The sequence below is a fragment of the Mercurialis annua genome, linkage group LG2 (genome assembly GCF_937616625.2).
Source record: "Mercurialis annua linkage group LG2, ddMerAnnu1.2, whole genome shotgun sequence".
NCBI lineage: Eukaryota > Viridiplantae > Streptophyta > Magnoliopsida > Malpighiales > Euphorbiaceae > Mercurialis > Mercurialis annua.
Genome location: NC_065571.1, coordinates 3005796 through 3033530, shown reverse-complemented (window position 1 = coordinate 3033530; position 27735 = coordinate 3005796). Strand labels below are relative to the sequence as shown.

Below are 27735 nucleotides of genomic sequence, written 5' to 3'. Positions count from 1 at the left end.
TTATATCGAACGACGACAAACAAGTGTTATACAATACTAAAACATCGAGAGGTTGAAACATATGATGTAAATTTTAAAAATTATATTTATAAAAAAATTAAAAAATGTGATTAAATCGCAAAAGAGGTAAAATATTTGGAATTAATATACAAAAACCCTTTATAAATTATATTTTTTTTTTAAAAATTATCTTCTTAGAAATAATTTTTTTGTATGTTTAAATAATTAAAATGTATATTTTTTTTACCATAAATTACCTTTTATTTGATTTCTAAATTAACTATCTATTTGTTATCTTCATCTTAAGAAACAAAATTGTACTCCAAATCAAAAGTTACTTTAAAATCCAGTTTGATTTTGATATTTCTTCTCCCGACCATACATCCGATTAACCAATGTAAATATGTTATGTACTATAATAATTTTTAGAGCAAATTACTCTGACACTTTTCATATGACGTAATTTTAATTTTACCTCTTCTATTTGAAAATCAAACGTGTTTTCCTTTTAATTTAAGTTAACATTTTAGTCATGTCGTCCAATTTAATCTGTCATAGCATCTTATTTTTGATATATAATAAATTAAATTTATATTTTTATAAGATCTAATAGTTGAATGAGTCCAACTTATATTTTATTTACTTTTTGTACTTAGTTTTAAATTTTGTACATTTTAAAACTGAAAAAATTACTCGATTATTAAAAAATTAAAGTACAAATAGATATTTTATAATAATTAAATTCGTCAAATAACTAATTTGGTAAAAACATAACCTATATTTGTACTTATACCAAAATTTAACTTATTTAACTGACATTAAAAATAAAAGGGCTGACCAATATTAGCAAACTTAAAATTAAAAGATCATATTATTTAATTTTAACAAAAAAAATAAACCTATAAATTATAATATATGTGGTAGTGCTAGAGTAATCTCTAATTTTTACTTATAGAAAAGACAAGAGAATCAATATAACTGAGAAACAGATTCTATCCATCCAACTAAACAAAATTGAAAAAGAAAATTTAAAGGCTACCAATGGAAGTGGCCAACACAACATTGAAGATTGGACAATAATAGTGTGTGATGGGCAACAACTACAGTTCTTATGTTACACCACAGATAAAAGTTAGTGGTGATATCGACTCGCAATAGCTACCAATACTTTGGATTCAAAATAATAATAGTTGATTAAAACTAAACTGTTTTTGGCCGTACTCTAAAAGATTAGCTCTAAGTTTCAAAACATATTTAAAATTTGAAAATTTGTAGTTAAACTTGTCGCTTCTGCGTCAAATTTTTCTTCGTCTACTTCCTATGATAATAATAATGATGATAATAAGTGGTCCACAAGTAGGTGTAATTATTTGGGCGAGTCTATGTCATAATACTAAGTTTACTAAAATTCAAATTAGTACCCCTAGTGTGTATTATTAGTGTCTCGTACGTGCAAAACATGGATGGTGGTGGGTCAATTCTAATGGTGATTTGAGACATTTGATTGTATTCTTTGCATAACATTATGCTAACCATTTTGTCATCACACACCAAAACTCAAATTACTAAGACCCGCCCATAACACCATGATAAGACACAAGGGAGAATTAATATACATCGTCTAATTAGACTGACAATTTCTATAAGCGTCCGCATTATTGCATATCAAATAAAAACAATTCAATTGATGTTGTTAACTATGCCCTAAATTGTCTTTAATCCAAAACTAACTAACTTAAATATGCAGAAACTGGAACATCATCATGACTGCTAATAATTTGCAAGAGTCATTGATCACCTAAGCCCAAAAGAAAAACCATACTGTGCATGTCATAATTTTTAAAACCAAACCGAAGATCGAACCAGTGTGATCACTGGTTCACGATCAACCAATTCAAGCAGTTAAATAATTAAATGCACATAACTACACAACATGTCTTTCTAGAACAAGTTTTTACATTTTAAAAACATAAAATTCTAACTCACTAATGAATTGAAAAACTAATAAACATATCAAACTCTAACCAGTAAATAAAAATCAAATGATATAACAAGTTCAACAGTTCTCAATTTTTCCGATTTTTTTCTTATTTAAAGAAAGTTGAACCGTATTTTAAGTTTTTAGAGAAACTTCTAATTTCCTATCGGTTCGATTTTAGAACAACGGTGCATATTGGTAGCCCAGAGCTAAATAATTGGGCTCAAAACCTAAGATAATGATACATATGGCGGCTTTCAACACAAAGAACAATGATGTGTCCCATTTCCTTTCACAGAAAAGTCCCCACCCAAAAGGGCCCAAGGGAAGGTTCCCTTTTGCGGTCCTAAACAGCTACTAAATTAAACATACCTGAGTTTATGTTTGCTATTTCAATTGAATCAGACAGATAACAAGGACAGCTATGATTAAATTTAGGTAAACATGCTATTTTCAACCTTATATTATCACAAGAATTTGAGAAACTAAAACACATTAAGATTCAAAGACAATGCAATCTTTTAGTATAATAAAAAATTATCTTTTTATAGTATAATAATTCCAACTCTTCTATATACACGCGCGCGCAGGTGATATCCGCCTATATCGGATCCTTAACTTTTAAAATTAAGGCAATGATGTGTACCTATCCGGCCTTATTAGGATTCATCTTACCTTAATCTAAAGTGTGCCAGTGCCACCCACCATATTTACGGTTATTATTACTGATCAATCATGCCAGCTGAAAATTTGTGATGCACTGGTTCATAGAGAGCAAAATATATTCCTGACTTTTGTTTTTCAATTCTAAATTACCTTTAGGTAAAATACTTCAAGCCATCCATCTAACTATCCAGCTCGATGCTATAATTTCAACGAACCAGCATGTGAAGTCTTCTCAAAACTTCTCATTTATTACAAGCATATGTACCAGCTGCCGCAAAGCAGTGGATGGCACAATTAATGCTAGGGGCGTGCAAAAAATGACCGAAACTAAAAAACCAAAACCAAACCGATAAATTCAGTTCGGTTTTAAATACAGAAAAAATCAGTTAAATTTTAAAGTAAACCAAACCGAAAAAACAACCGGTTTAGTTTGTAAATTACACTTCTCATAATTTTGGTTCGGTTTGGTATTAAAAGAAGGGAGTTTAGGTTCGGTTTGGTTCGCTTGGAACCGAATGCACAGCCCTACCATGTAGTAGGCATAAATAATGAAAACTCATATGTTTGAACATGTTTGCATCAAGAACGTGTAAAGTCTAACAATTGTGACCTAAATTCTTGTTTCCAACAAGCTGTCAGTACGTGAATTAAATGAACGGCAGCATCACTCCAGAAGCCTAATCACCTCATGTTTAAAACTACAGCTAGCAATCAGCCTATATGAAACCTCAACAGGCTCAACTCATATTCTCTAGTATAAGTTGGTAAAAATCTTGGATCATCAATTCGCATAAACTACATAATTATGAATTAGGATACATTATTATCACAAGCCAATTAGCTGGTAGTTTAGTTGAGCAAGACACGAACATTGCGCTCTCTTGATCATCCCCAGCGGAAAACATAGTTCAAAAAAAATAAAGTTAATAAATAAAATTAGGAGATAAAATTGTACCTCGTATGTCATTTAAATTCTACGTGGATGCTTTATACTCTCTCTGGTTCGCAATTGTTACTCTCTTCCTTGTTTCAAAATCAACCTTGTGGAGATCAGCGGCGGTTGCAAGATAGCCGTATAAAATCCTCTTTTTCTCCCCATTCCTTTCTACCTTTACAAGGTTTGGGTTCTTCTCATCATCCTTGCCCAATGTCACAGGCTGGATGCGCCCCCAAGCCTTACGACCAAGATTTTCCTTCTCATAGTGTTCTGCCAGCCTCATAGCCTCCTTCAGGCCTGTTTGATCACCACTAAACTTTATAAGGGTTATGCCCAGATGACCTTCCCTTCCATATAAGGACTTTGACTTGCCACCAGGAAATCCAAGATCTGAAATATGCCATTTTAGGATTCAAAAACAAAAAGGAATGAACATTTATTGCCAAACAACCAACCCAAATATCAGAAAGCAACACTGGATCCCCTGAAGACCCTCGCCACACGTTCTAAGTTCCTTTTTAATTTTAAATTCCCACGGAAATGAATTTGCCAGCCAAAAAGTAGCCTCAAGCTATGTGTCAAACATTCATAAAGATAAACTGGAAAGTATTCATAATATGTAGTCATTCAAATAAAAAGTAAGCAATGCGTCCCTGCCTGACACTGAAACATCCCCTTTTAGATAGGGGACTAACATTTTGGTAGGAAATTTAACATAAAAAACGGAACTCATGAGAAGGGAAGACTAGAGGCCAAAATATAAACGTTCAGTAAGAGGCAAGATAGTAAATACAACGAGATTGATAGAGTCAAATGTGATGTCTAACACTAATTTGAAACTTTGGCATCATATACAGCAGGATTATAAGTTAATAACCCACCATAACTACATGTATATTTTATCCATCTGAAGGAGGTACTTTAAAAGAAAGAAAATGTAGTTCGAAACATTCCCAAGCAATTTAACGTTTTTGGCGACTAGAGGGCAGATCCTCAATTATATTGTAATAACAATATAGCGCCTAAAATGGTACATAATTAGCTGGTAAAGATGCATCATTGTGTGCTGACAATTTGCAAAATCAACAGCACACCACCCCAACCCTTAATATGGGGTACACATCGGACACACATCAATAATGCTTTACAAAACTTGTTTCTATCTGCAATAAGAATTATCTCTTTGCCGACATATACAATACCACTCAAAGTTCAGAGCTATACAACTCATGAAACTAATTACACGTAGCAGTAGATATTATCAATCAATCAGAAGGAACTTCTACCAGTTTTTCAGTGGCAAGATCATCTAAGAAGAGAAGGCTCAAATGGACGAACAGAACACAGTAAACACACATGCAAGTTTCAGTACTAGGCATTAGGCATCCAAATGCAAGCACAACATTCTAGGTCAAGAAATGGGAAAGAAACAATAAATATTCCCAAAGACACCTAATCAAGCACACTAGCCTATCTTAAAAATAACAAAAAAATAGTACGAAGCAGAACTATTAACATCTTAAAAACAACAAAATTACAACGTCTTAATATAAGAAGAGGAAGACAAGAAGTAGAGGTTGAAGATACACACACAACAAAGAAAAAAAAAACCTTATCTGAACTTAAATTTACCCCAATCATCTATTCAAAAATTATGTCAATAATCAGTATATAAAGCATGAGACCATGATTGCAGCCATCGGGTAACATAAGCAATGTTTATCACCCATGGGTATATATTTTTATGGTTTACGCCTAACTTTCCAGAAAAAAGGAATACTCCGTTTTTTTTTACTTGTCGAATTAGCCAAATGTATTTGTCTATAATTTCTCGTCGATTTAGAATTTCAAAATGATTTTAATTATTATCTTCCAAATATACCCATTCTAATAAATGAATCTATGATTCAATTTACAAAGCATTTATCAACTAATAGGGCTATATTAGTATTTATATTTATAATTTAAGTTTAATTTGATACTTGCTTAAATGTACAATTTTGGCTAAATGGACAAGTAAAAAAACGGAGGGAGTAGTTATTTTTCCCAACAGACACGTGGAAGAAAAGTCATAAAAGCATCTATTTGATTACAATTTCCTAGACTTTTGATTTAAGAAATACTTAAACTTGGTTTCAATTTGAATTTTTCTACTGTAAATAACTGGCTAACTCGTTCTTGACAGCACAAACAATGCCTTCATATTTTGTTCATTTTTAAAGACGAATTTCAATCCTAAGTCTAAAGTCCAATAATTAGCTGCAATCATGCATGACTTCCTGCCCAAACACAACCTTTAAACGCCAACAGATCCATAACCCAAAAGCTGTATAACGATATAAAGAAAGTTGACCTAAATGTAAAGTTTTAGTTGTGGCAGTATTTCTTTTACTGGATAGACTTCAAAGCTACTAGGTTTCACAGGAGTTAGATCAAGAGCAACCAAAGTCTAAACGAGCCTTAAATAAAATCTATGTAAGATAGCATGTCATCCTCTATTTAGCAACAACTTCTACAGGTGGAGAAGTACTCCAAATGGCCAACACTAAGTGCATTAGTCAAGTAATTGTCGTTGAACAAAAAATGATTCTTAATATTTAACAATTAAAACTTACACTACAACAAAACAGGACTAACGTAACTGTAACATTTCTAGGAACAGGAACCTAAAAGGATAACTACAACAAAGGAATGCTACAGCAAGTCATGATTCTACAGAATGGAAAAAAGATCCCCGACTAATTACTATTATCAAAAACATCATTAATTTAAAGGGGCACATTGATACCTCTTATTTTGCTATCCATTGCTTTGTTTCCCAAACCTTCCATACGCTCATCTTTACCCTTTCCTGTAATTGTGTTATGAATTATCACCATAGGGGGCCACATAACCAAATCATCCCGGTTTGCTGCTGCCTCATCAGCAGGTAAGAACTGATAGACCTTCGCATTATCAGGGGGCTTTGAGTAGTTCCATCCCTTAAGAACACATAGAGCTTTGTGTAAGCCCAAGTGATCCACACGCAGGTCAGCATTATCTGAGTTGTATGTGTGCATTACCAGAGCATGTGTGTCTGGAAATTCTTTGGATAACCTGTATTTTTCATGTCAAGGGCATTGAAAAATAACAATTCAGGTCTTCTCTAAAATATTGCGGTTAGTCTTAAATTTCAAATAAAATGAGAAACAAAGACAGCAAACTAAGTAATCTTCGATCAATGAAGAAACATAAACCAGAATAAAAGATTGAACTTCATCCAAGAAACAAAACCATAATAATATCCAATATAGGCAAAAGTATGGGTTCAAATCACCTTGATCATTATGCTACAAGGTCATTACAAATTATCCACAAATGTAGCCAAAATAATAGACTGGTTAAGAATAAAAATAAAATGCATTAATGGAAAGGAATCGAAAGAACAAGAAATGCTAGATATTGATTACACCATCTTTTGTTCAATATTATCTTCATCCATTTCAAAAAAATGAAAACAAAGTAAGATGATCGACTCAGAAAATTCAACCAAAGAGAAGTAATTAAGTAAAATATGCCTAAAATGTCATACTACGACGCAATCGTATAGTACAAATATGGAAGCCAGGCAAGGAAGAAGTTGAACAAATTCCTAAAGAAATTATAAAGCAATCTGCACACAATTTTACGGCTAAAATAAATGAAGACAAAAACTAATGATTCCATGATATTTCCATTGTTTCTTTACATGATCAGAATACCATTATGTTATATATATTTGGTCATGATCCATTTCTCTTCTATTCGCTGTAACCCTCGGCAGTTCTCAAATAGCCCATTCATTATACTTCACATACCATGGAACTTAATCACTGTAAGACATCAGAACCACAAACACTTTTGTGCAAATCGTTTTCACATATCATAATAAATAACACAGAGGTATGGACTGTATGGTCACAAGACTCGCAACTACAGTAAATATGGAATTTCTTGTCGGGCATTCATTCAACCTCCAAGAAAGGAGCACTCTAAAAGTGCAAAAATTGCACTCTGTAATCTAAACACATCTTAAATTTTGTTGGAAGTTTGCTCAAAACATTTTGAGAAATACAGCATAAAGTAGGAAATCAACAAAGAATGGAACAAAGAAAGAGAAGATAGAGCAACTCAAAGAGATATGGTTTATATAACCATAGAAAAAAAGAGTCCAGCACCTACCAAAGCTATGCTACATCATACCATACAACAAGAAAATGCACGTTAACACAAGTAAAGCAACACTAGATGACAAAAGAAAAAAGTAGAGTCAAATCAACATTAACAACAGTAAAGACTAATGAGCAACATTTTTGTTGATTCGACTTGAGCAAAAACTAAAAATGCAGATCAATCCCTTTGCTCGACAAAGGGTCGAACAATAAAAGCATCCAAGTTAACTTGCAAACGAAAGAATGTACACGGCATAATAATGCAAAGGTAGCCCTACATATCATGTTCAATTTAAAATTGGATATCCCATTAAATAAGTATAAGCCAATAAGTATCTTAGTTAAAGAAAGGAAAAGAAGAGTTATTTCGCAGTTGGCAAACAAGATTAATCCTATATAATGATTAATGAATACGGGTATGATCAAGAATATGTACAATGCTAGCTGCAATTACTTGTAAGAGAAGGGAGAACGAGGGAAGACAGCTTGAGTTGAATGCTAATCTTAAATTTAATAGCATCAGCTGAAATACGTAAGAGCTAATTCTCATAGATAATAATGATTTAGCCATGAACATCTACGTTAGGCCAACCAGCTCAGAGTTATGTGAATATAGCAGACTTCAGTAGAAAGTCAATTCAGCTTGTTACTATCAAAACAGCGCAACTTATAGAACAAACAGTGTTATCTTAAGAACAAATGGAACTATAAAAGAACAGAAAAAACTCAACCACAAAATAATGATAACATCAGAAAGGCACCTCAGAACATCCCCTATGAGAGGGGGAGGTGAGGGAGTAAGAATTTAAACAGCCCGGTAGAACGAGCATCGTAGGTAATTAAAGTATATCTGAATAATATTAAAATGGAATTCCAAGCACTCTCAGTCATAAAATAAAATAAAGAAAAATTTACAGAGAATGTAATAACATGCGCCCAAGTTAGTGAAATCTGATACATCGAGAGTGAAACTAGTAGTCTGATCAGAGTTAATAAAGTAAGCATTACGAAGAGGAAAAGAAGACATCCACTTTGCACACAGATGATGATTCTATGGATAGAATCTAATGAAATACAGGTTCCAAACCGAGCCAGTTCTAATTCAAAACAGGACCATGACTGCTTATAGAAATATAGCAATATTATGACCAGTGCTTCCAATGTAAGCATTACCAAGAGGAGAAGACCTATTGAAATCGTGCACACATGATGATTCTATAGAAAGCATGGAGGCGCAATAAATGACTAGAGTTGTTTTCTACTCTGTTTAACAATGAACCAGCATTTGTCTACTATAGATTAACCGGTTGGCTGAATTTCCAATGATGTCAGACACTTTCTCTAAACTAATCAGAAAGCATATTTGCCACCTCTATTTATAATTATCAATAATCCCAACTCAACATTGAAGCTTAAAAAAAGTTGAAAATTTTAACAAGGACCTAAAAACTGCTAATGAAAACCAAAAAAGCAAGACAAAAAAACAGGTAAAGATATATTTTCGTACAAACTAAATACCTAAAAGTGAAACACTATCTACAATCATATTGCTTTTCAAAATATAGACGTATTAGCACACAAAAACAAATTTTGGCAACTATTTGCCTTCTAACAGTTCGCAGTATTCTCTACACTCTGTGAACCAGGGTTCCTAAATATTTCAAAAGAGTACAGCCTCTTAAACCGGAGGTAAAAGTATCTAATATCTAACATCACACAGAAACTTGAGCCAATCATGAGCCGCTAATAACAAAAGCTGAGACAGGATGAACTTGAAATTAATCAACTCAACTGAATTTGGAATTTTATTCTCCTAATCAGGACAGCCTAAAAAATAACCATCAAGCACATCAACCAAATAAACCCTACCCCATTCTATCAAAAAAAAAAAAAACCCTACCCCATAAAGATTATTGATGAGATAGCCATAAAAGATTGTCAACAAAACAATCTACAAGTTGAGCTATGTTCAATAACCAAGTCACCTAAAAGCACAGCATGTTAGAAAGGGCTCCAACAATAGTATTATTTCTAACACACACCCGCACGCGAATGTCCATCGAACTTTAAGTATGAACAAGTACTGACCCACTTCATCATTCTACGTTTTCCCTAACATGATTTTAAATCTTTCTACCATAGAAACTATGATACCATATTGAATAATTGATTCACCTAAAAGTTTAAACTGTTAGGGAAAACTTAAACAATAAAATTATCTCTAACAAGCCACAACTATCACCATTTCTATACTCAATTATTGCATCAAGATAACAACCTAAGCTAGGTTACAAATGTCACCATTGACCAATCACATCCTACTTAAGAACTGTCATAAGTAAAACTTTCTAGACACTGTTACTATTTTCTACAAAATTGGCATGATGCAACATAAACTCTTTTACTCGGCCCTTAAAATTTCCAAATAGTAAAATTCAGTCTAATAAACTAGAAGTAGCAACCAAGCATAAATTGTTCCATATTAAAAAGAATGATTGAGTAACTTAAGCCAATCGTTAACCATTTAAAAAAGAAGATGGAATTTTGTTATCACAAACAAATAACTTCAAAAAGTCTACAAGAAGTAGGTACTCGTGTCAGTATAGAATACCATCCTCCCGACATGATAACAAAATAATCCTAAAGCACAGAAAACCTCCATAAAAACAGATCCTGAATAAAAATGCCACAATAATGGCCCAAAAAAACAGCTGACAGACTGAGCCACAAACATCATATTGCCTAAGCAAATATTCTAGATCAACAGTAATGTTTTTCACAAGCTTGGCATCACGCTACAAGGAGTGAAGAAGCAGGTATCATAGGTTATCATGGATCTCAATTTTTTGGGCAAAATATTTACCAAACACAAACAAAGAGATACATAACTAACCCACACCTATCAGAAAGTTGGCACAGTCAAACAGAAAAACAGTCATTCAACAAACTAAGTTTCTAATTACTAACATAAGGAGCCAGCAAAGATAGAGCACCACTCATCAAACTTTATACGCTGACAGCAGTGCAGCTTCATAGTTCATCTCAAAACACACACATAACACAAGCTGCTAAAATTGTTCAAAGTTCTAAGTTAACCTAATGTCAGTTCCTGCTCTAGAATCATCACAGCAGCCCAAACACTATTTTCAATATACATCCTAAAAAAATGTAAGATAAGTCATACGGGCACATATTATATAGAATGAATAACTAATGATAAGAAACTCAGTGGGAGGATCAAAACCTGCCGCAAGCAATACAGGTAACTCTCCCTTGCTTGCCGTTCTCCAAATACCGCCTTCTGTCAGCCTCATTCTCATTAATCAATTTAGAAAAATGCAAAAAAAGCTTGTTAAGCTTATCCTGATCAACTTCAAGATGCTTATTAACAGTAGTATTAACATTATTATAATTATCACCAATCCTCATGAATTTTCCTGCTCTAGAATCATCAACAAAGTTCCTCTTAAAAGGACTATTATTACTGGTGCTTGTTCCCGCCAAATGATTATTATTATTACCAAACCTAAATTCCTCCTCACCACCACCAAACTTCCTCTTATTTTGATTATTATTATTATTATTATTATTATTATTACTATTATTGTTTTCACGAAACCCTAACCCTTCGGGGCTCATAGGAGGGAAGCGGGGACCGCTAAAATCAGGATGATGATGAGGAGGAGGAGGGAAGCGCGAGAACAGCGGCGGAAGGCGATGATGAAGGGGGATGTCTTGGTAATCAGGCGGGAGAGCAAAGTAAGAGCGGACGCTTCCGTCGGCGAGAGCGATGGTGCGACGCTCCAGCATGTGAAAGCCGTATGCAGGCGGAGGCGGAGGTAGCGGTGGTGGAGCCTGGTCATGGCGGAAGGGAAATGTGGGACCCGCTGGAGTAGGCTGTGAAGTGTTGTTGTTAGGAGGAGTAGGTTTGGGAGATGGACCGGTAGTGGTGGTGTTACGGTTCTTGGGAGATGGATTTGAATTTGATGATGGAGGTTTTTGGTCGTTGGATTTGGAATCTGACGGTGGTGGACGATTATTGGAGGAGGATTCCCAGCGTGATTTGCGGTGAGAAGCGGATGATTTCGCGTGGGAACCACCGGCCATCCTCCGTAATCAGACTGCGATTGATAAAATTAACCACCTAGGGTTGAGATTTTCTTCAAAACTTAAACTAAATAGATAATTTATTCTACTGCTAAATTGCTAATCAATTCATGGCAGCAGAGAGATTTTGTATTGTAGATGTATCTGGTAAAACGAGAGGAGTTCCAAATCATAAAGTTGAACTGAGCAGGACGAAGGAGATATGCGCAGGTGGGTAGGGGCAATTTATTCCGGCTATTTTGGCTCTAGAATTTATTCCGGTTAAACCGAGTAAAATCAGTTTAACTGAATTATTTCAGTAAAATTCAATTAAAAAATTGATAATTAAATTAATTCGGACAATTTATTTAATTTGATCTAATCAATAATTTCCTTAAATCAGTTGTTCAAATAATTAGGATTAGTTAATTGAATATCTATTTATTCTTAGATAATAAATTGTATATTTATTTTAAAAGTAAATATACTATATTAATTGATTAGTTTAATAAACTAAAACGATAATATATATGAAAAAAAATCATATATATTACATTAATTAATAATTTTAATTTTTTTTTATAATCAAATAACTTTATTGAGAATAAATTGAAACACTTACAGACGTAAGATATTCAGGAAAATTCGAAAACCAATCCCGATGATTTGATAAAAAAAAACGAGCATTACGCGCTAACAAGTGCGCAATTGGATTTGCAGATTGCCTTACAAAAGAATAAGATACTGCTCTGCTAATAAATCAGTTTAAGAGGTAAATTAATTCTATTAATTCTGTTTTTATTAAATCAATCAGTAAACGAACCGATGGTCCCCTGCACTTTCAAGTTTTGTGTGTTTAAATAGAATTAAAACGGCGTCGTACCCAGAATCTACTGACTAGTCTATCCCTCTCAATTCTGTGTATCCATTTGGATAATAAACTGGTAAGAAGGGAAGGGAGGATTTGAGGTTGAAAAGCTGTGCATTTTGTGTAAACAAAAAAGCAAGGTAAACCCATGAATCATTATGATATCACTTGTTATTCTTATTAGTAGCTCAGCTATAATTTAGTATTTAATAGCATTAGCTTCTACTTCAATTATGTACTGTCGGTTGAATTTGTGGAAATAATTGAGAAGATATATAATCTGGCTGATATAGTTATCAGAGGTACGTAGCAGAATTCAAGACATTGATTGATTGTGTTGCTAGAAAGATGCAGTGGATTTAATAAGTGGGCTGCAAAACAAGAAATGGCTGGGATTTTGACACTCAAGTTATCCCCCTTTGTTACTCGCAAAATCTCAATACTCAACTATGAAGGTAAGCATCAACCTGAGTCACTCAAGCTCTATTTGCATATTTCGAGTCGATTTTGAGTTTCTTTCTAGTCAATCTTGAATAACTAAAGTTGCCCAAATTGTTTACACCCCTACCTAAAACCTTTGTGTGTGTATTAGACTATGTTGCTTAGTCACTTTAAGGACACAGCATTTGAATTATAAATGTAACAATTATGCCACAATATGACATACATTGCCATTGCGCTCTGCAATCTGCAGCATCAACAACTCACTCCCTAGTAACTCAGCTGTTGTGCATAACCTTATTTGTGAAATGGTTTTTATGCAACGTGGCAGATAAGCCGAAATTGGGGTGTAATGCTGTTCTGTCATCTCAATCTGCTCGGTTGAGTCGTCAACGTTTCCTAGTCTTAAGTGCTTCAATTTTTACCATTCTGAACGTAAGTTGCATCTCGACGCCTTCACCAGTAAGAGCCGAAGATGAAGAGGAAAATGATGGAGTTGGTGGGGCTATCAAATCTTTTTTTGATCCTAATGAGAAAACAAAATCTGGAAAACTGCTGCCAAAGGCTTACTTAAAATCAGCAAGAGAGGTTATAAAGACGCTACGCGAGTCATTGGAAGAAGACCCTAAAAATGGTTCTAAATTTAGACGAACTGCTGATGCAGCAAAGGAGTCCATTAGAGACTATCTGGGCAATTGGAGAGGACAAGAACAGGTGACTCGTGAGGTATGTGTCTGTAAGAATCTGTTAGAAGTTGGGAACAAATAGTTATATTCAGTCCCTGATTTGCTAGCTACTCGTTCGTTGCAGGAATCATATATTGAGATCGAAAAGGCGATTAGATCCTTGGCAAGCTTTTACTCAAAGGCAGGCCCATCGGCAGCTCTCCGTGAAGATGTTAAGTCCGAGATATTGAATATTTTAAATGCCGCCGAGGAATTTTTGTAGCAGACAAGTAACTTTAGCAAGATGCATATTCATTAAATTAGAAAAAAGATACATTGTTGATAGTACAGCATTATTTTGAACTCATCATGTTCACAAAATACAATATAGTTGTGATGACAACCGTCCTCCATAGCCTTCAGGCTTCAGTGGAACTCAATTATACACCAAGACCATTCATCATTCTTGCATCAGCATTAGTAATGGTCCTCAACTCACTAAATCAAGCTCCCAGCAGTAGATCACCAAAATGCACTTAATAAATATATTCACACAGTTAAAGAAACTCGAATGACAGCTTAAACCATCTTTGCATGATCAAGAAGCATCAAGTTCGTGATAGAACACCTTTTGAGCTGCAAATCAAAACCATGCAAACTTTTAAAGGGTCTTCAACATGAAATGCTAAGAATTCATGATTGACTAATTAAATCAACAAAAAACACATGGCGCAACGAAAATTCCGAGTCTATATACAATGAGAAACAAATACCAGCAGTATATCTGCTTTAAAGAAGATAGCAAACCTTGGTACAGTCCCAAGACGACGGGAGTCGTATTCTGTTGCTTGTCTAAGAGCTCTAGCAAAGGCTTTGAAGGTTGCTTCAATAATATGATGAGAATTTTTTCCAGCAAGCTGTGCTCATACAAAATTTCAATAGAAAGTTAGAACAAGAAAATAACTAAAACAATTATAGTAAAATATTATGAAGGAAATCATTTGCCTGAACCATGGTGTGTGATAAATAATTAAAGTGAGCACGCAAGGGAAATGTGTAAAACACTTATATTTTAAATTGCAACAACGATTAGTTACCCAGCATAAGTGAAACACCAACAGAGATTATAACGATGGTTCATTCCTATAATTATACTCTTAATTTAAAGGCTTAATTACTTAAAAAAAACCCACCTTTAATCTTTATTTCGTTGATACCCTGACCTAGAAAAACTGTCACATATACCCTTGACGTTGTCATTATGTTTCACCTCTACCCCAAATTTCAAAAAAAAGATGATTTATTAAAAACAACTAAATTTAAGGGTTATTTTATACCCTTTTCTATTAAAAAATGTACAAACTAATACTTCATCTTTAAAAACGTTCAAATAAGTCTTAAAATTAATTAATTTAAATAAAATAAATAAATAAAAAAAATTATTTTTATTAAGTCCTATTTATAACCGTACTCCTATTTAAAAAACCGCTAATATTATTTTTTTTAATTTTTTTATTTTTTACGGAAATAAGCTCCTTCCTCCATGGACTCCTCCATCCATGGAGGAAGGAGCTCGCACTGCTCCTTCCTCACATGGAGGAAGGAGCAGCGTGCTCCTTCCTCCATGAGGAAGGAGCAGCGTTCTCCTTCCTCATGGAGGAAGGAGCTGCGAGCTCCTTCCTTCCATGGAAGGAAGGAGAAGCTCCTCCTCCCATCGAGGAGGAGCTATTTTTTTATAATTTTTTAAAAAAAAATTAAAAATAGATTTTAAAATTAAAATACGGTATTAGGTTGAAATTAACTAGTCTGATGTAAAAAAATTTACGGTTTTTTATTTTTAACAAATTATTGATAATTAATATAAAATTAAATTATTATTATTAGTTGAATTTTTTAAAGAAGAAGGTGTTTTTGTATAATTAATAACATTGACGTGTAATTAGAATATATGCTAAAAATGAAGGATTATTTTAAACTCTTTTTCAAATGAAAAGAGGTCAATTTAATACCTCGAGGGTAGAGGCGAAACATAATGACAACGTCAAGGGTATATGTGACAGTTTTTCTAGGTTAGGGTATAAACGAAATAAAGATTAAAGGTGGGGTTTTTTTAAGTAATTAAGCCTAATTTAAATAAAAATAAAAATCACACAACCAAATATTAGAGTGATAGTGAGTTGCATTGAAGATTTAAACACCTCTTGGCAATATTACCTGCCGGATGTGAAGTGTCATACCAGAAGTATTCACTAGAGACTGGAAAAAATGCTCCACCAGCTACAAAATGAAAGTACAATTGTCAATTACCAAATCTTTATTATTGAAAATTTTAAAAACACAGAGAAAGGAACCTAACAGCTAAAGGTATGGAGCATTAAGATTCTCCAAAGGTGCACACATAATATATCTAGCTATAATCTCTGGAGTCAAGTCTAGCAGCCATGCAAAACTTGGTAAAACATTAAATACGTTCAACGCGGTAAAGTGAAGCACCTGAGTGTCATAGGTTCCAACTCTCTCAGTGGGAATTTCCAACCCATAGCTCAAATGGGGCCGTCCGGATAAATCCTGAAATAAAATAAGTTTAAAATTAACAAAATCAATATTTGCAGAAGTAAAAAGTCAGCACACATCCGGAAGGTAATGTTGCTCTTGTATGCTACACCTTGGCATTACTTCAATCAGATGTGTTACCAGAGAACTGAATCCATCCAAATCAAATGACATTTTTAGTTCTAGGAAATAGCAAACACCCCGCCTAAATCTAGATGTACCTAACAGTATTTAAACTTGTAAAAAAGGATGGTTGCACACAGCCATAATGAATTTAGCACCAGACCAGAACAACTTAATGTTAAAGAAGCCACACATACCATTCAGCAATGAAATTATTAAACAAGGGACATTTCAACTAGGATACAGTTAAAAAGAAATTTTGGAAAACACAACTTTCAGTTGTACAGAAATTTCACAATTGTTATTCACCATTGCCATTCGTAAATAAAGCTTTCAATTACACAGAAGTTCACCATACAAAGCTCTGTTTTTAATGCTTTTATTTCTCTAGACGTTACCTAAAGCACACCTCCAAATACTTTAAGTTTCATTATCCTAGAAAATAATTAACATATCAGTACTCATCGCATGATTTCAAGGCCTAATGCACAGTAAGTAAGGTAATATGATGCCCATACATAATTATGCTTTTGAATTAAAATACAGCATTCTCATCAAGGAAAAAACATTCTTGGATAGTATCCCATCTTCATTTTCAGAAACTCTTTCCTTTGTTCCCCTTGTGAATAGCAGTAGTACCCTAAAAGTTAAGCTAAATGGTTCCTAGAAGTTGTGTTATATATCTATAATACCTCCCAGAATACTTTCAATTTTCTCACTCCCTACTTAATTTTATGGCCCTCCGAAGACCATGTCTCATAATCCACTTGCAACCCCTCAGGAAAATGATAGGCTTAAGCCTCCAATGGCATACTTGCTATCAATCGAGCAAATTATTACCAAATTGTCAAGCATCCCAGTCAAGCCGCTCATATCCACATATTGCCAGTTCTAATGTTCAAAATTTAAATTAACACCGGTTTTAATCCGTAATCTATAACAAATAACTCTAAGACAAATTAGTGCACAGAACCCACCAATGAAACATGTACCATGTCTCATAATCCACTTGCAACCCCTCAGGAAAATGATAGGCTTAAGCCTCCAATGGCATACTTGCTATCAATCCAGCAAATTATTACCAAATTGTCAAGCATCCCAGTCAATCCGCTCATATCCACATATTGCCAGTTCTAATGTTCAAAATTTAATCTAACACCGGTTTTAATCCGTAATCACTAACAAATGACTCTAAGACAAATTAGTGCACAGAACCCACCAATGAAACATGTACCAAAGCCTCGTCAAGAGGAGCTGAGAAGTCACCAAACCGCTTAATTCCTCTCCTATCACCAAGTGCTTGCAGTAATGCCTGTACACCAATCAAGAATCATAAACCAAGTATAATCAACAAAAGCATATTATAATAAGAAGAAAAACGCAAGTTGAAATACCGTTCCAATAGCAAGTGCAACATCTTCATTAGTATGATGATCATCGATATGAATATCTCCGGTTGCCTTCACATGCACATCCAACAGCCCGTGCGAAGCAATTTGCTGATGAAAACAAATAAATAAGAGAATACACTGGAAAACATGCTCTGGTCTATTTAACTAAATTCTTGACCAAACAAAAACAAAAACACATATCATTCTTAGCATTATTTCATTCCATAAAAATTCCCTGTTATAAATTTCAACGGAATTTTAATCCACGCAATTTTTCGATTTCGACTTCTCAAAGTAAATAATAGAAAAAAAAAGGAATACTAACATCTAACATGTGATCAAGAAATGGAATTCCGGTATTAGAATCAGAAACTCCAGTTCCGTCCAAATTTAATTTAACAGAGACATTAGTCTCCTTCGTGACTCTCTTGACTTCACCAATTCGAACTCCATTTTCACCTGAGGAAGAAAAAACAATAAAATTAATACATACAAGAATCTATTAATATAATAATTAAAACATAAAAAGTGAAATTAGGTTTAAGAGTATATAAAAATTTACTAGAATCGACTGATGAAGACGTAACAGTAGAGCCGTTGTTTTGAGACGCGGCGGCGCTGGCAAGACCATGGAGAGAGGAGGAGTTCATTTTAATTGACGGCGGAGGTGGAGAAAACATTGGATGGGGAATACGTACGGATACTGGATTTGTGTGAGAGATTGTAGTTTTTAGATTGGTGACCGGAGGTAAAGTTGTAGTGCTCCGGAGGAGGCGAGAAGCGGAAACTGAAACTTCCATTAATGGTCGGAGAAGGAGTATGCTTCTGCTTGTACTGTATATTTGCTTGATGGGGGTACTACGATGTCGTTTTAAGTACAGTTTTTTATTGTTTTGGATTTTAAGTTTTTTTGTAATATTTCAGAATCTGACCAAACATTGTTCTTCAAGTTTGCTAAATATATCAGTTGACTCCCTAAATTTATACAATACAACTCATTAGCAATAAAATTAACCTTTTATGTCTTTTTTTTTCCTTTAAATTTGTCAATTTTTATCAATCAATTAGATCAAACGTGTCAATTTCAATAATAACTATAGACTAAAGGAAACTAATTAATTGATAACAGTATTTACAAACTAACTAATTAAAAAATGAATTTATTATTAATTGTTCATTGCGTGCAAGTCTACCTAATATGGTCAAAAACAAAACTGTAAAAAATTTAAACTCAAAATTCGCAAACAAAACTTGCCCGTGCAAAATGTTTATTTTTTATCATTGGGAGGAGGAAGACATTTGTTGAAGGGATTAAACCGCTATTAAGCGGTTACACCATTTGAACGAGGGTGGTTATAAAACTAACATCAAAATGCAAAAATGAAGTATATGAACACAAAACAATGGATTTGAAGGACCAGAGGTTGTAATTACAAGAAAAATGCTGTTCAATAATCTGTCAGCAACCGCCTATGTTATGTCACAAGTTAACATAGATATAGAGACTGTTGGTCGCTAAATAAAAATGAATTAATACACCAAATTTGCAACTTGGCTGGTGCTTGGATATATACACACACGCTCATAGGCATTACTAACATTGGGGTTATTCTCATCTCCCCAATAATACCAACTTTTGTACTTCCCACAACCAGCCCATTTTGCTGCTTAATCTTTGATGTGCTTCAAAGTTAAACCAGAAACTTCAAAATCATAATCGCCCATACTAATTACTTTTCACCAGAAAATCTATAGTTTATCGATAAACCCTTTAATCAACAGCACCGTTGCCCAAACCCATGTATAGGAATATTCCAAATTGAGAGAAAATACAAGTTGTATATGGAACACTGAGCATGTATCAAATCCAGAATCAACTTCTTCTTACCTGCATCAGTCATCAAGTTATCGATCTGCAGGTCTGTTTAGAATATTTTGCTTCCGAAGCTGGATGTGAATTCCTTCCCTCACAAACTATATTTCGGATCCAGGTTAATATGCTTGTAACTCTCGTCAGCACCACTGCATGTAGAAACAGGCACACTTGAAAATTCATCTATCTACTGTGTGTATTTACTATCAGTTGCGCCGTCTGTGGAAGGAACAGCTTCAGGTTTACTTGGAAATTCATCTATCTTCTGAGTAGAAATATCGTCAGATAGAGTCTCATCCTCTGTGAAAGGGACAACAGCTTCAGCAGCATCTATACATTCATCTTTCTTCTGGCTGGATTTATCAGTAGTTTCACCATCTGTGGAAGGGACAGCTTCAGGACATGCCACCTCAGCATTTAATGTTTCCAAGTCTTCTTTTCGGTACTCAGACTTATCCTCAATAGGAGAATCCACTCCAGGTTTATTTTCTATCTCCATTGCAACACTACCTGCATCAGGGTCAAAAAGATGTTTCCCCTTGGGAGCTACTTCAACTAACATGCCCACTGATTCGCAATCAGGAGATTTAGCCTCTTCTATTTTGATTGAGATTTTAATTTCATCAGAAGCACACACATTTAGATTTAATGCATGGGCATTCTGTACATCACCCTCTTTACAAACCTGAATATCATCTCTGACAGGAGTAGCCACTTGTGTGTTAATGAGACATTTACTATTGAAATCTAACTCGGCCACCTTGTCGACTGATTCAAGACCAGCAAATGTATTTCTATGTAGCGAGAGTACATCTTTGGCTTCATTAGGATCATCCAGAGAACCAGGGTTCACAGAAATATCATCTAATGAAACATCAAGACCTCGGGGATCAGAATTTGAAGAATATGGATCACTTTCAGTGCTAGAATTGGCATTATCTTCAGCAGGAGAAACTGATTCTGTTTTAATATCCAATTTGTGCATATTATCTTCAGCAGGAGAAACTGATTCTGTTTTGATATCCAATTTGTGCATATTATCTTCAGCAAGAGAATCTGATTCTGTTTTGATATCCAATTTGTGCATGCCATTACTTGTGTCGGAGTTGCATAGACTTTTTTTCTCTGTGGCAGATCCATTTGGCTTATCCAATTTGTGCATGCCATTACTTGTGTCAGAGTTGCATAGACTTTTCTTCTCTGTGGCAGATCCATCTAGCTTATTTCCTGAAACAAAATCTGCATCAACACTCGTACATTGGGGATCAGAATTTGTGGTAACCACTTTGTCATTTGTCCCGCTGGCATGCTCCCAGCCACCATCACATTCGTTAAGATCATGCATAGCTAAAGAAGCGATATCAGATTTAGCAGCCACCTCAGGTGTGATACATGGGCGATCTTCCGATTCTGATCCTTCCAGACCTATCAAAAGAAATGCAGTGTTAAACAAAGAAATATGCAAACGAAATTGAGGAAAAACGAAAATCCAGTTTTACTAAAACCTATGCTATTAGTCTTTTTTTTATCGATGTTTTCTTTCTCCAATAGCTGCTTCTGTAACATGTCCATTCCAGGGAACACCAACATATTCATAGACTTCAGTTCTTGCTTAAGTGATTCATCCAGAGTTGTAAAACCAAAAACCCCTGTCCATGTATTTGTAAGTTCGGAAACTGCAGGGATAATTAGTTTCTGAACTCTCAGGGAGCAGAGTACCTACAAAACCATAATGAAATTACTGACATTTCTAAAAGAAGGGGGAAAATGGGGAAAAGATGGATAATAATGCAAAACCCCATGATTCTGATAGCAAAGTACTATTTTTATTACTTACTGATTCAATCGCAGAAAGAAGCCGACTGCACATCCCTTGACGCCTATATATATGGCGGGTACCAATGAATGGCATTTCTGCCAACTGAGTTCCATGGAACCTACACTCCAATAATGGACAACAGAATGGTCAGGATTCAACTGTATGCTAGTCCGTAATACAAACAATAGATCCTAAGAACAAATGATTGCTCATTTTTCAAAAACAGTTAAAAACAGAAGCTCTCTGCTAAGACCTAATTAGGTAGTAAATGGAGGGATTGTTTAAATTCCACGCGTAGGACCACAAAAATGACTAAATAAACTAGCTAAGGCAAGTTATCCATGACAATGATGAATGCAAGTTAACAGAACCTCAGGGAGCATGCCTCCTCTAAATCCTATGCAACATATACCAGAAAAGAAATTTTCCTTCCATCGTACAAAATCCCCTCAATCCTCTAAAAGAATTCTGAAAGATAAACTCTATCTCAAAATAAAATGACTGAATCCTTCTCCCCCAAAGTATTTTATTCAATTTCTCACAAGACTTCCTTCTAATTTCCACTCTCTCCTTTAATATGTCATGAAGGTGAAAAAATGCATATCCAATATTTAACAAATGACCAGTAACTTATACCTGATGGATGCGGCAGAAATAATATCATCACCCCTCTCCAGAATAGCAGTGTAAAAACCACTATAATTCAGTCTGTTAAAGTTTGATCTGGGAAAGATACAGATTGAAGCAATTAAGAAACGAGAAAAGAAATGGGAAAGTACAAAAAGGAAGACATAGATAGCTCATGAGCCGCAGAAACTTTCCAGGTACAATCAAAACAAGTTTTACTAAATGCAAAATGAATGAGAAGCTAAATACTAATAAAAGCAAAACAACATAACCAAAGCATGTAATACAACAAACACGAAGCCTTCATATGCTGATAGCAGAAAGAAACAAGAGAAGCAAAACCCCTGAGAATTAAGAGCAATTAAAAACTTGAATTTTCACACGGGCATGTTATGCCTCCAGAACAGTCGGAGTAGATGTGCATACTTCAAATGTCAGAATACTTGTATAGGTAACTAAATGCATAACAGCTCTAGTGAGTGAAAAAGGTTCGAGCAATACCATAAGGGGGTTGTGAAAACTGTAATTCAAATGGATGTTATGTGAAAACAAGAAAACAGGAGAATCTTGGCAGATCAACCACATCTAAAACCACAAAAAAGTACACGACACATACATCTCCTTTTCCAAGCAATTGATGCCAAAAACATGTACAGAAATTGGATTGCATAGTCACTGTTTAACCATTGATGGCGATCAAAATTCACATACAACTAAACTTAAGTTCACAGCTTGCTTGAAATGTATCATTATCCATGCTTATAAAATTAAGAAGATGCATACACTAGTACAAAAAGCTAAAAGAATACCAAAACAATGATTAGCAGTTTCATAATCCAAGGATGCATACCCACAATTATACAGAACATTACAAATTAGATTGATCCCACTCCTCCTGTCCATAATTGGCAAAAAGCATTCATCCATAACAGACAATGCAACAGCCAACTTCGAATTGCATTCTACTCTTTGTGGCAGTCCTTGGGGAGACATGTCGAAGTTTACATCCATTCTACGGATAAGAGACCATGAAAATCCAGATTCTAGTTCATGTTTGACCCCAAGATACTTCTGCAATTGCTCAAAAAGCTGCACAGGGAACAGAAGAACAAGTGTTAGCCAATGTATCTGAATAAAATCGGCATGAACAATGTTTAAGCAAACAAAAGCCATTAAGAAGCTGGTGTGAAAACAAAAAAAATTCCATATAGCAAAAGGAAAATAGAAAAAAAAGGAAAATAGAAAAAAAAGGAAAATAGAAAAAAAAAAGGGAGAGAGCAAAAAAGAGGATAAAGACACTATGAAATCCAAGGAAAAAATATACCTCTCTGCATGTCTTTCCACAAAAACAAGGAATTACATTATTGGGATCTGTATAAAGAGCATCCATCTCCTTGAGGCATGATTTGTGATCTACAGAAAATTACAACTTAGCACCAAAGAGCGTATAAAAAGAAACCAAACCAAAAATAATATAAGAACAAGATCCAAACTCAAGAAGAAAACAAAGAAAACAAGTACATCTTTTCGCACACAAGCTGCAAGTAAGTAGCTCAGAGACAGTTGTATGATCTTTCTGAACAATATTTTCACTGGCTATCCCACAGAATTTGCATGTACAGTTTGGGCAATGCCAATCACCTGGGGGAAGCATCTGCAACAAGAAGACAGCATGAGTAGTACCTCGGGAGCTAAAATATTCAATGAAGATGCAAGCAAAGCTGCTAAGCGTAAACACTAAGAATGTAACTGCTGTCAGCTACAACTTAACTAAGTTTTCTCTGATGAGCAATCGAGATTCATAATTACCAGGCTATGCAACCAAAATTTACAATGCCAAAACTTTTGCCAATGTTTTGTTCAAAAATTCACATAATTAGAGGGCATATATATGAAATCCATAAATCCAACATGAAGATATGACCAGAACTGTTTTTTGAATGTTCAAACATTTAAAGAGCCAGTAAGCTCACCAAGAAATGGTTTATGATTTCTACTAAACTGAAGTTGCAAGATAGGTCAATATCCAACTACACCTTATTAAATGATGAGTGCACTATTCCCAACTACAGCCTAAAGGATTTTTAAAAGTAAGAAAATTTATGCTTAAAAGAAACATAAGGAATTGTTCATATTTTGCATATGTACAGAATTCCAATAGCATTCAGTATGTTAATTCAAAAATACCTGTATGCCTAGGCAGCTCTGATGATATGTTGATGGACAACCATCACAACATATCAAATCCCCACCGTCTCCACATATACCGCAAGTATCATCATTAGGATCGTCACCATCAACATCTACAGAGTAAAAACCAGTGTGCTCAACTGATTCCTGTCTATTCCAGGCATCGATCTGGCAATCCAAAAGGGAAACTCCAGAATCTAGATATATATTTTGAAATGGCTGGCGCAGTTTGCTCCCTGCATGAATCTCAAACTTTGAAACTGTGAGAATTTTACTACAGCAACCACAATGAATACCATCTCTCGTAACCCAGCCCTCCAGCATTACTCTTGTTCTTCGACGATTCATGTAATGCACCTTTTGGCTCAACTGTACAGTTCCACAATCGATCAGCCAGGCAAGCAGTGTTCTTTTGCCAGCATATGAAACAAACCCTTCATTTTCTGAGTTCAGCACCTCATTAGAATTCCGTGCCAACAAAGTACATCTGCCAAGTTTTCTACTTTTTCTTCCTTGATGAGAGTTAGTTCCAGAAGTAGTTTGCTCCAGCTCATCATTCATATGATGAGTGGGACCCTTTCCTTTTGAGTTTAAATTGAGAGAGATGTTACCATTCACTCTACTCTTCAATGACTTACCTCCCTGTTTTATAAAGGAGCACAATTTTTCTTCATGGCTGCCACTATCCATACTTTCCTCATCATGCCTAGAACTCGATGATTTTCTTGCTCCCAATCCTCTTGCCTTCTCATTTTCACTGAGATTCATTTGCTTCTTTTTCAATTTCATTTCTTTCTCCATCTTCTTTCGTGTCTTTCTTGTGAGTTGGCTGAGCACCTCATCAGATAGCGGAGTAAATGGGTCACCCTTGGCTTTTAACTCCTCCACATCACCATTTGAATACTTTACAAGTGCATCATACGCCTTGATTATGGACCAGTAAGCTGTTCCACTCGGACTTATATAAACTGCATCAAGGTAGTCTCTATTCCTTCTTGGTCTATAGTCTATTGTCCAACGTGCATTCAAAAGCATCTCCCTTATCCGTTCACGCAGCTTTTGCTTTGCTGTGCCAGTACCACGCTTAACTTTCCCTTCTTTATCCTTGTTTATCTGGACCTGATTGCTCGGAGTTATTTCACCACCACCGCTTGTCCCTTTCCCAGATTTACGAGCTTCTGCACTATTTGGTCCCAACTTCAACAAAGTATCACTATCCTCTGAATCCTCACTATGTTCCTTGAGGTTCTTAGTGGATAATGGCACTTTGTTAGAGTTATGTGAATCTACTTTTTTTGGTCCCAATTTTAATGAGGTATCACTGTCCTCAGGATCTTGATTTCTAACTTTGCCCTTCCTAGCTGAAAAATTTTTACCCTTGGATCTCGCCACAATCAATGGACTTTTTAGTGACCCAGCTACAGAACTCACTTTTTCAGCGATCTTAGACTCTGAGTACAGAGGAGGACGAATAAGAGCATTCCTGTTCAGAGTATCTTCTGGCCTCAAACCCTTTCTCTTTTCCTCCACTTCCATTCCACCAATGCTCTTCTTCTTGTTCACCATTACCTTTAAAACACCATTTTTCCCCTGAACCCTGATGGGTTCATTCAAATCATGCTTATCCCTATAAAATGCTTGGGGATGATTCCCACTCTCATCCCTATCGACATGATCTCCCCGACTTACCCCACTTGGCCTCTCAAAATAAGAACCCTTTCTTCTATCAATAACAGGATGTCTACTAGATCCCGTCTCAAAATCCCTATCGACCCCATTTCTATCGGCCATCATTGACCCAAGAAACCTCCCCCTTCCATCCATTCCATCATCATCATCGTCATCAAAGTGTGACCTCCTCCTCATCATTTCTACATCATTCCCTTCATATTCATCAAACTCAAACACATCTAATCTATTCCTTTTCATGCCACTAAAATCCTCCTCAGCGCCACAACTCCTACCAATCACATCATCAACCTCATTACTCCTACTCCTTTTCCTACCAACAATATCACTTTCTTCAGCACAAACACCACTTTTTTCAAAAAGACTCAAACCATTACAAACTCTAATAGTTTCAGGCCCGACTCTTCTCCGGGGCGGCATTGGCAGCTCATCACTAGAATCGGAATCGCCCATATCCAACCTAGCTCTCTTTTTATCCTTTTTAGACCTAGAAAACTTTCTTGAACCAGAGGAACCAACACCTCCTCCTCCTCCAATTCCAATTCCAATTCCAACACCGTTATTGTTACCATTATTACCCTTTTTTCTCACAACCAAACAACCCGATGAGCTTCTATTCTTCACTATAAACCCTGACGGATCACCAGATCTTCTTCCCTCGTCCATCCACACAGATGCACACAATTATCACCCCTAGGTTAATAAAATTCCCTTCAAAAACACCATCCCTAATTCTGAGCAGGTTAAACCAAAAAAAAATCAAGAACCCTAAATCTCTCTCTCTCTCTCTAATCAAACGATTCCAGATCTGATCATATAGCAACTCGAAAACGTAAGTTTAACGGTAAATCAAGAAAATAATAGTACCGGTTGAGCAACGAGCTGACAGAGTTAATTAACGATTTGATGACGCAACTTCCCGGCGAAGAAAACGAGAGAGAGAGAGATAAAAGGAATTTAATGGGTTTTTTTTCTTTATTTTATTTCTCCTGTTTATATTTAAATGTCACGATATAAACAGCAAACTCAACAACAATAAAGCCATTAGTGTCTGTTTTTCTATTCTGTATTTCTTTTTTGTTTTCTGTATTTTCGTATTTTACGTGTTTTTTTTCTCTTTCTTGTGATTACTTTTTCCCTCCAAATCCTGTTGAGGAATCACCGTTAGGATCATGCCACGTTGAATGGGGCCTGCTTGGTTTTTGACGTGGCGTGATTGTATTGGGTTGATTGATGTTAATGGTGATTTTCAAAGTTTTGACTGTAAATATAGATTTAAGGAGGAGCGTGGGTTGCAGTAAATATAAATAGCGCGTGTGGACTGTAAATAAAAGTAGGTGATGAGAGTCTGGGTTTTGTTCCCTGTGATGAGATCAGGTTGGTTTTCTGGGTTTAAAATGCAAACAGTTGTGGTAAAAACTAAAGAATGTTTTGGTAATCGAGACCATTCGAAGTTGGGTTATAAGTAATTTAAACTCATTCCAGCTCGAGCTCGGGTTTGTATAACGCATTCTAATTTGAACTCCAACTTAGCCTGATTTGTATTCGTTTCGACTTGTTAACAACCTTTATAGTTTAAATGATCTAAATTGAATTAATTTATACTATTAAACTAATTAATTTTTGTCGTTATAGGACC

General features: G+C 35.1%; 4 protein-coding genes across 5 annotated transcripts; 1 reads left to right on the top strand and 3 right to left on the bottom strand.

Moving 5' to 3' along the window:
- Nucleotides 1–3401: 3401 nt before the first annotated feature.
- On the bottom strand, nucleotides 3402–12124 carry LOC126670402 (uncharacterized). The gene is made up of 3 exons (XM_050364115.2): nucleotides 11016–12124; nucleotides 6370–6677; nucleotides 3402–3971 (listed from the first exon to the last, which is right to left on the bottom strand). Exons 1-3 carry the CDS (start codon nucleotides 11876–11878, stop codon nucleotides 3619–3621), a joined length of 1524 nt encoding a protein of 507 aa, XP_050220072.1. The 5' UTR covers nucleotides 11879–12124; the 3' UTR covers nucleotides 3402–3618.
- A 630-nt stretch (nucleotides 12125–12754) lies between these two features.
- LOC126670404 (photosystem II D1 precursor processing protein PSB27-H2, chloroplastic) lies at nucleotides 12755–14234 on the top strand. Of its 2 annotated transcripts, none has more exons than XM_050364118.2 (4): nucleotides 12755–12865; nucleotides 13070–13180; nucleotides 13498–13892; nucleotides 13977–14234. In XM_050364118.2, exons 2-4 carry the CDS (start codon nucleotides 13111–13113, stop codon nucleotides 14112–14114), a joined length of 603 nt encoding a protein of 200 aa, XP_050220075.1. In that variant the 5' UTR covers nucleotides 12755–12865; nucleotides 13070–13110; the 3' UTR covers nucleotides 14115–14234. The 2 variants fall into 2 exon arrangements, with proteins under 2 accessions (XP_050220075.1, XP_050220074.1); XM_050364117.2 differs by having other exon boundaries at nucleotides 13019–13180.
- Nucleotides 14127–18757, bottom strand: LOC126670403 (uncharacterized). The gene is made up of 8 exons (XM_050364116.2): nucleotides 18461–18757; nucleotides 18224–18357; nucleotides 17902–18006; nucleotides 17727–17819; nucleotides 16325–16399; nucleotides 16046–16108; nucleotides 14639–14748; nucleotides 14127–14467 (listed from the first exon to the last, which is right to left on the bottom strand). The coding sequence occupies exons 1-8, from the start codon at nucleotides 18696–18698 to the stop codon at nucleotides 14440–14442; spliced, it is 846 nt and encodes a 281-aa protein (XP_050220073.1). The 5' UTR covers nucleotides 18699–18757; the 3' UTR covers nucleotides 14127–14439.
- Nucleotides 18758–19284: 527 nt separating this feature from the next.
- LOC126670500 (uncharacterized) lies at nucleotides 19285–27141 on the bottom strand. The gene is made up of 8 exons (XM_050364251.2): nucleotides 24405–27141; nucleotides 23739–23871; nucleotides 23542–23630; nucleotides 23068–23306; nucleotides 22227–22313; nucleotides 21609–21708; nucleotides 21277–21490; nucleotides 19285–21196 (listed from the first exon to the last, which is right to left on the bottom strand). Exons 1-8 carry the CDS (start codon nucleotides 26760–26762, stop codon nucleotides 19959–19961), a joined length of 4458 nt encoding a protein of 1485 aa, XP_050220208.1. The 5' UTR covers nucleotides 26763–27141; the 3' UTR covers nucleotides 19285–19958.
- Between the last annotated feature and the right edge of the window lie 594 nt (nucleotides 27142–27735).

Coding starts and splice junctions, on each gene's coding strand:
- LOC126670402 (XM_050364115.2), bottom strand. CDS start 11,878: ATGGCCGGTGGTTCCCACGCGAAATCATCCGCTTCTCACCGCAAATCA. Junction 6,678..11,015: donor ACCTGTATTGCTTGCGGCAG/GTTTTGATCCTC, acceptor TGAAAAATACAG/GTTATCCAAAGAATTTCCAG. Junction 3,972..6,369: donor AATGGATAGCAAAATAAGAG/GTATCAATGTGC, acceptor GGCATATTTCAG/ATCTTGGATTTCCTGGTGGC.
- LOC126670403 (XM_050364116.2), bottom strand. CDS start 18,698: ATGGAAGTTTCAGTTTCCGCTTCTCGCCTCCTCCGGAGCACTACAACT. Junction 16,109..16,324: donor TTGGAACCTATGACACTCAG/GTGCTTCACTTT, acceptor TTCATTTTGTAG/CTGGTGGAGCATTTTTTCCA. Junction 14,749..16,045: donor TGACACTTCACATCCGGCAG/GTAATATTGCCA, acceptor GTATGAGCACAG/CTTGCTGGAAAAAATTCTCA.
- LOC126670500 (XM_050364251.2), bottom strand. CDS start 26,762: ATGGACGAGGGAAGAAGATCTGGTGATCCGTCAGGGTTTATAGTGAAG. Junction 23,631..23,738: donor CAGCTTGTGTGCGAAAAGAT/GTACTTGTTTTC, acceptor AATTTTCTGTAG/ATCACAAATCATGCCTCAAG. Junction 21,709..22,226: donor ATTTCTGCCGCATCCATCAG/GTATAAGTTACT, acceptor ATTGGAGTGTAG/GTTCCATGGAACTCAGTTGG.
- LOC126670404 (XM_050364118.2), top strand. CDS start 13,111: ATGGCTGGGATTTTGACACTCAAGTTATCCCCCTTTGTTACTCGCAAA. Junction 13,181..13,497: donor CTCAATACTCAACTATGAAG/GTAAGCATCAAC, acceptor GCAACGTGGCAG/ATAAGCCGAAATTGGGGTGT. Junction 13,893..13,976: donor AAGAACAGGTGACTCGTGAG/GTATGTGTCTGT, acceptor CGTTCGTTGCAG/GAATCATATATTGAGATCGA.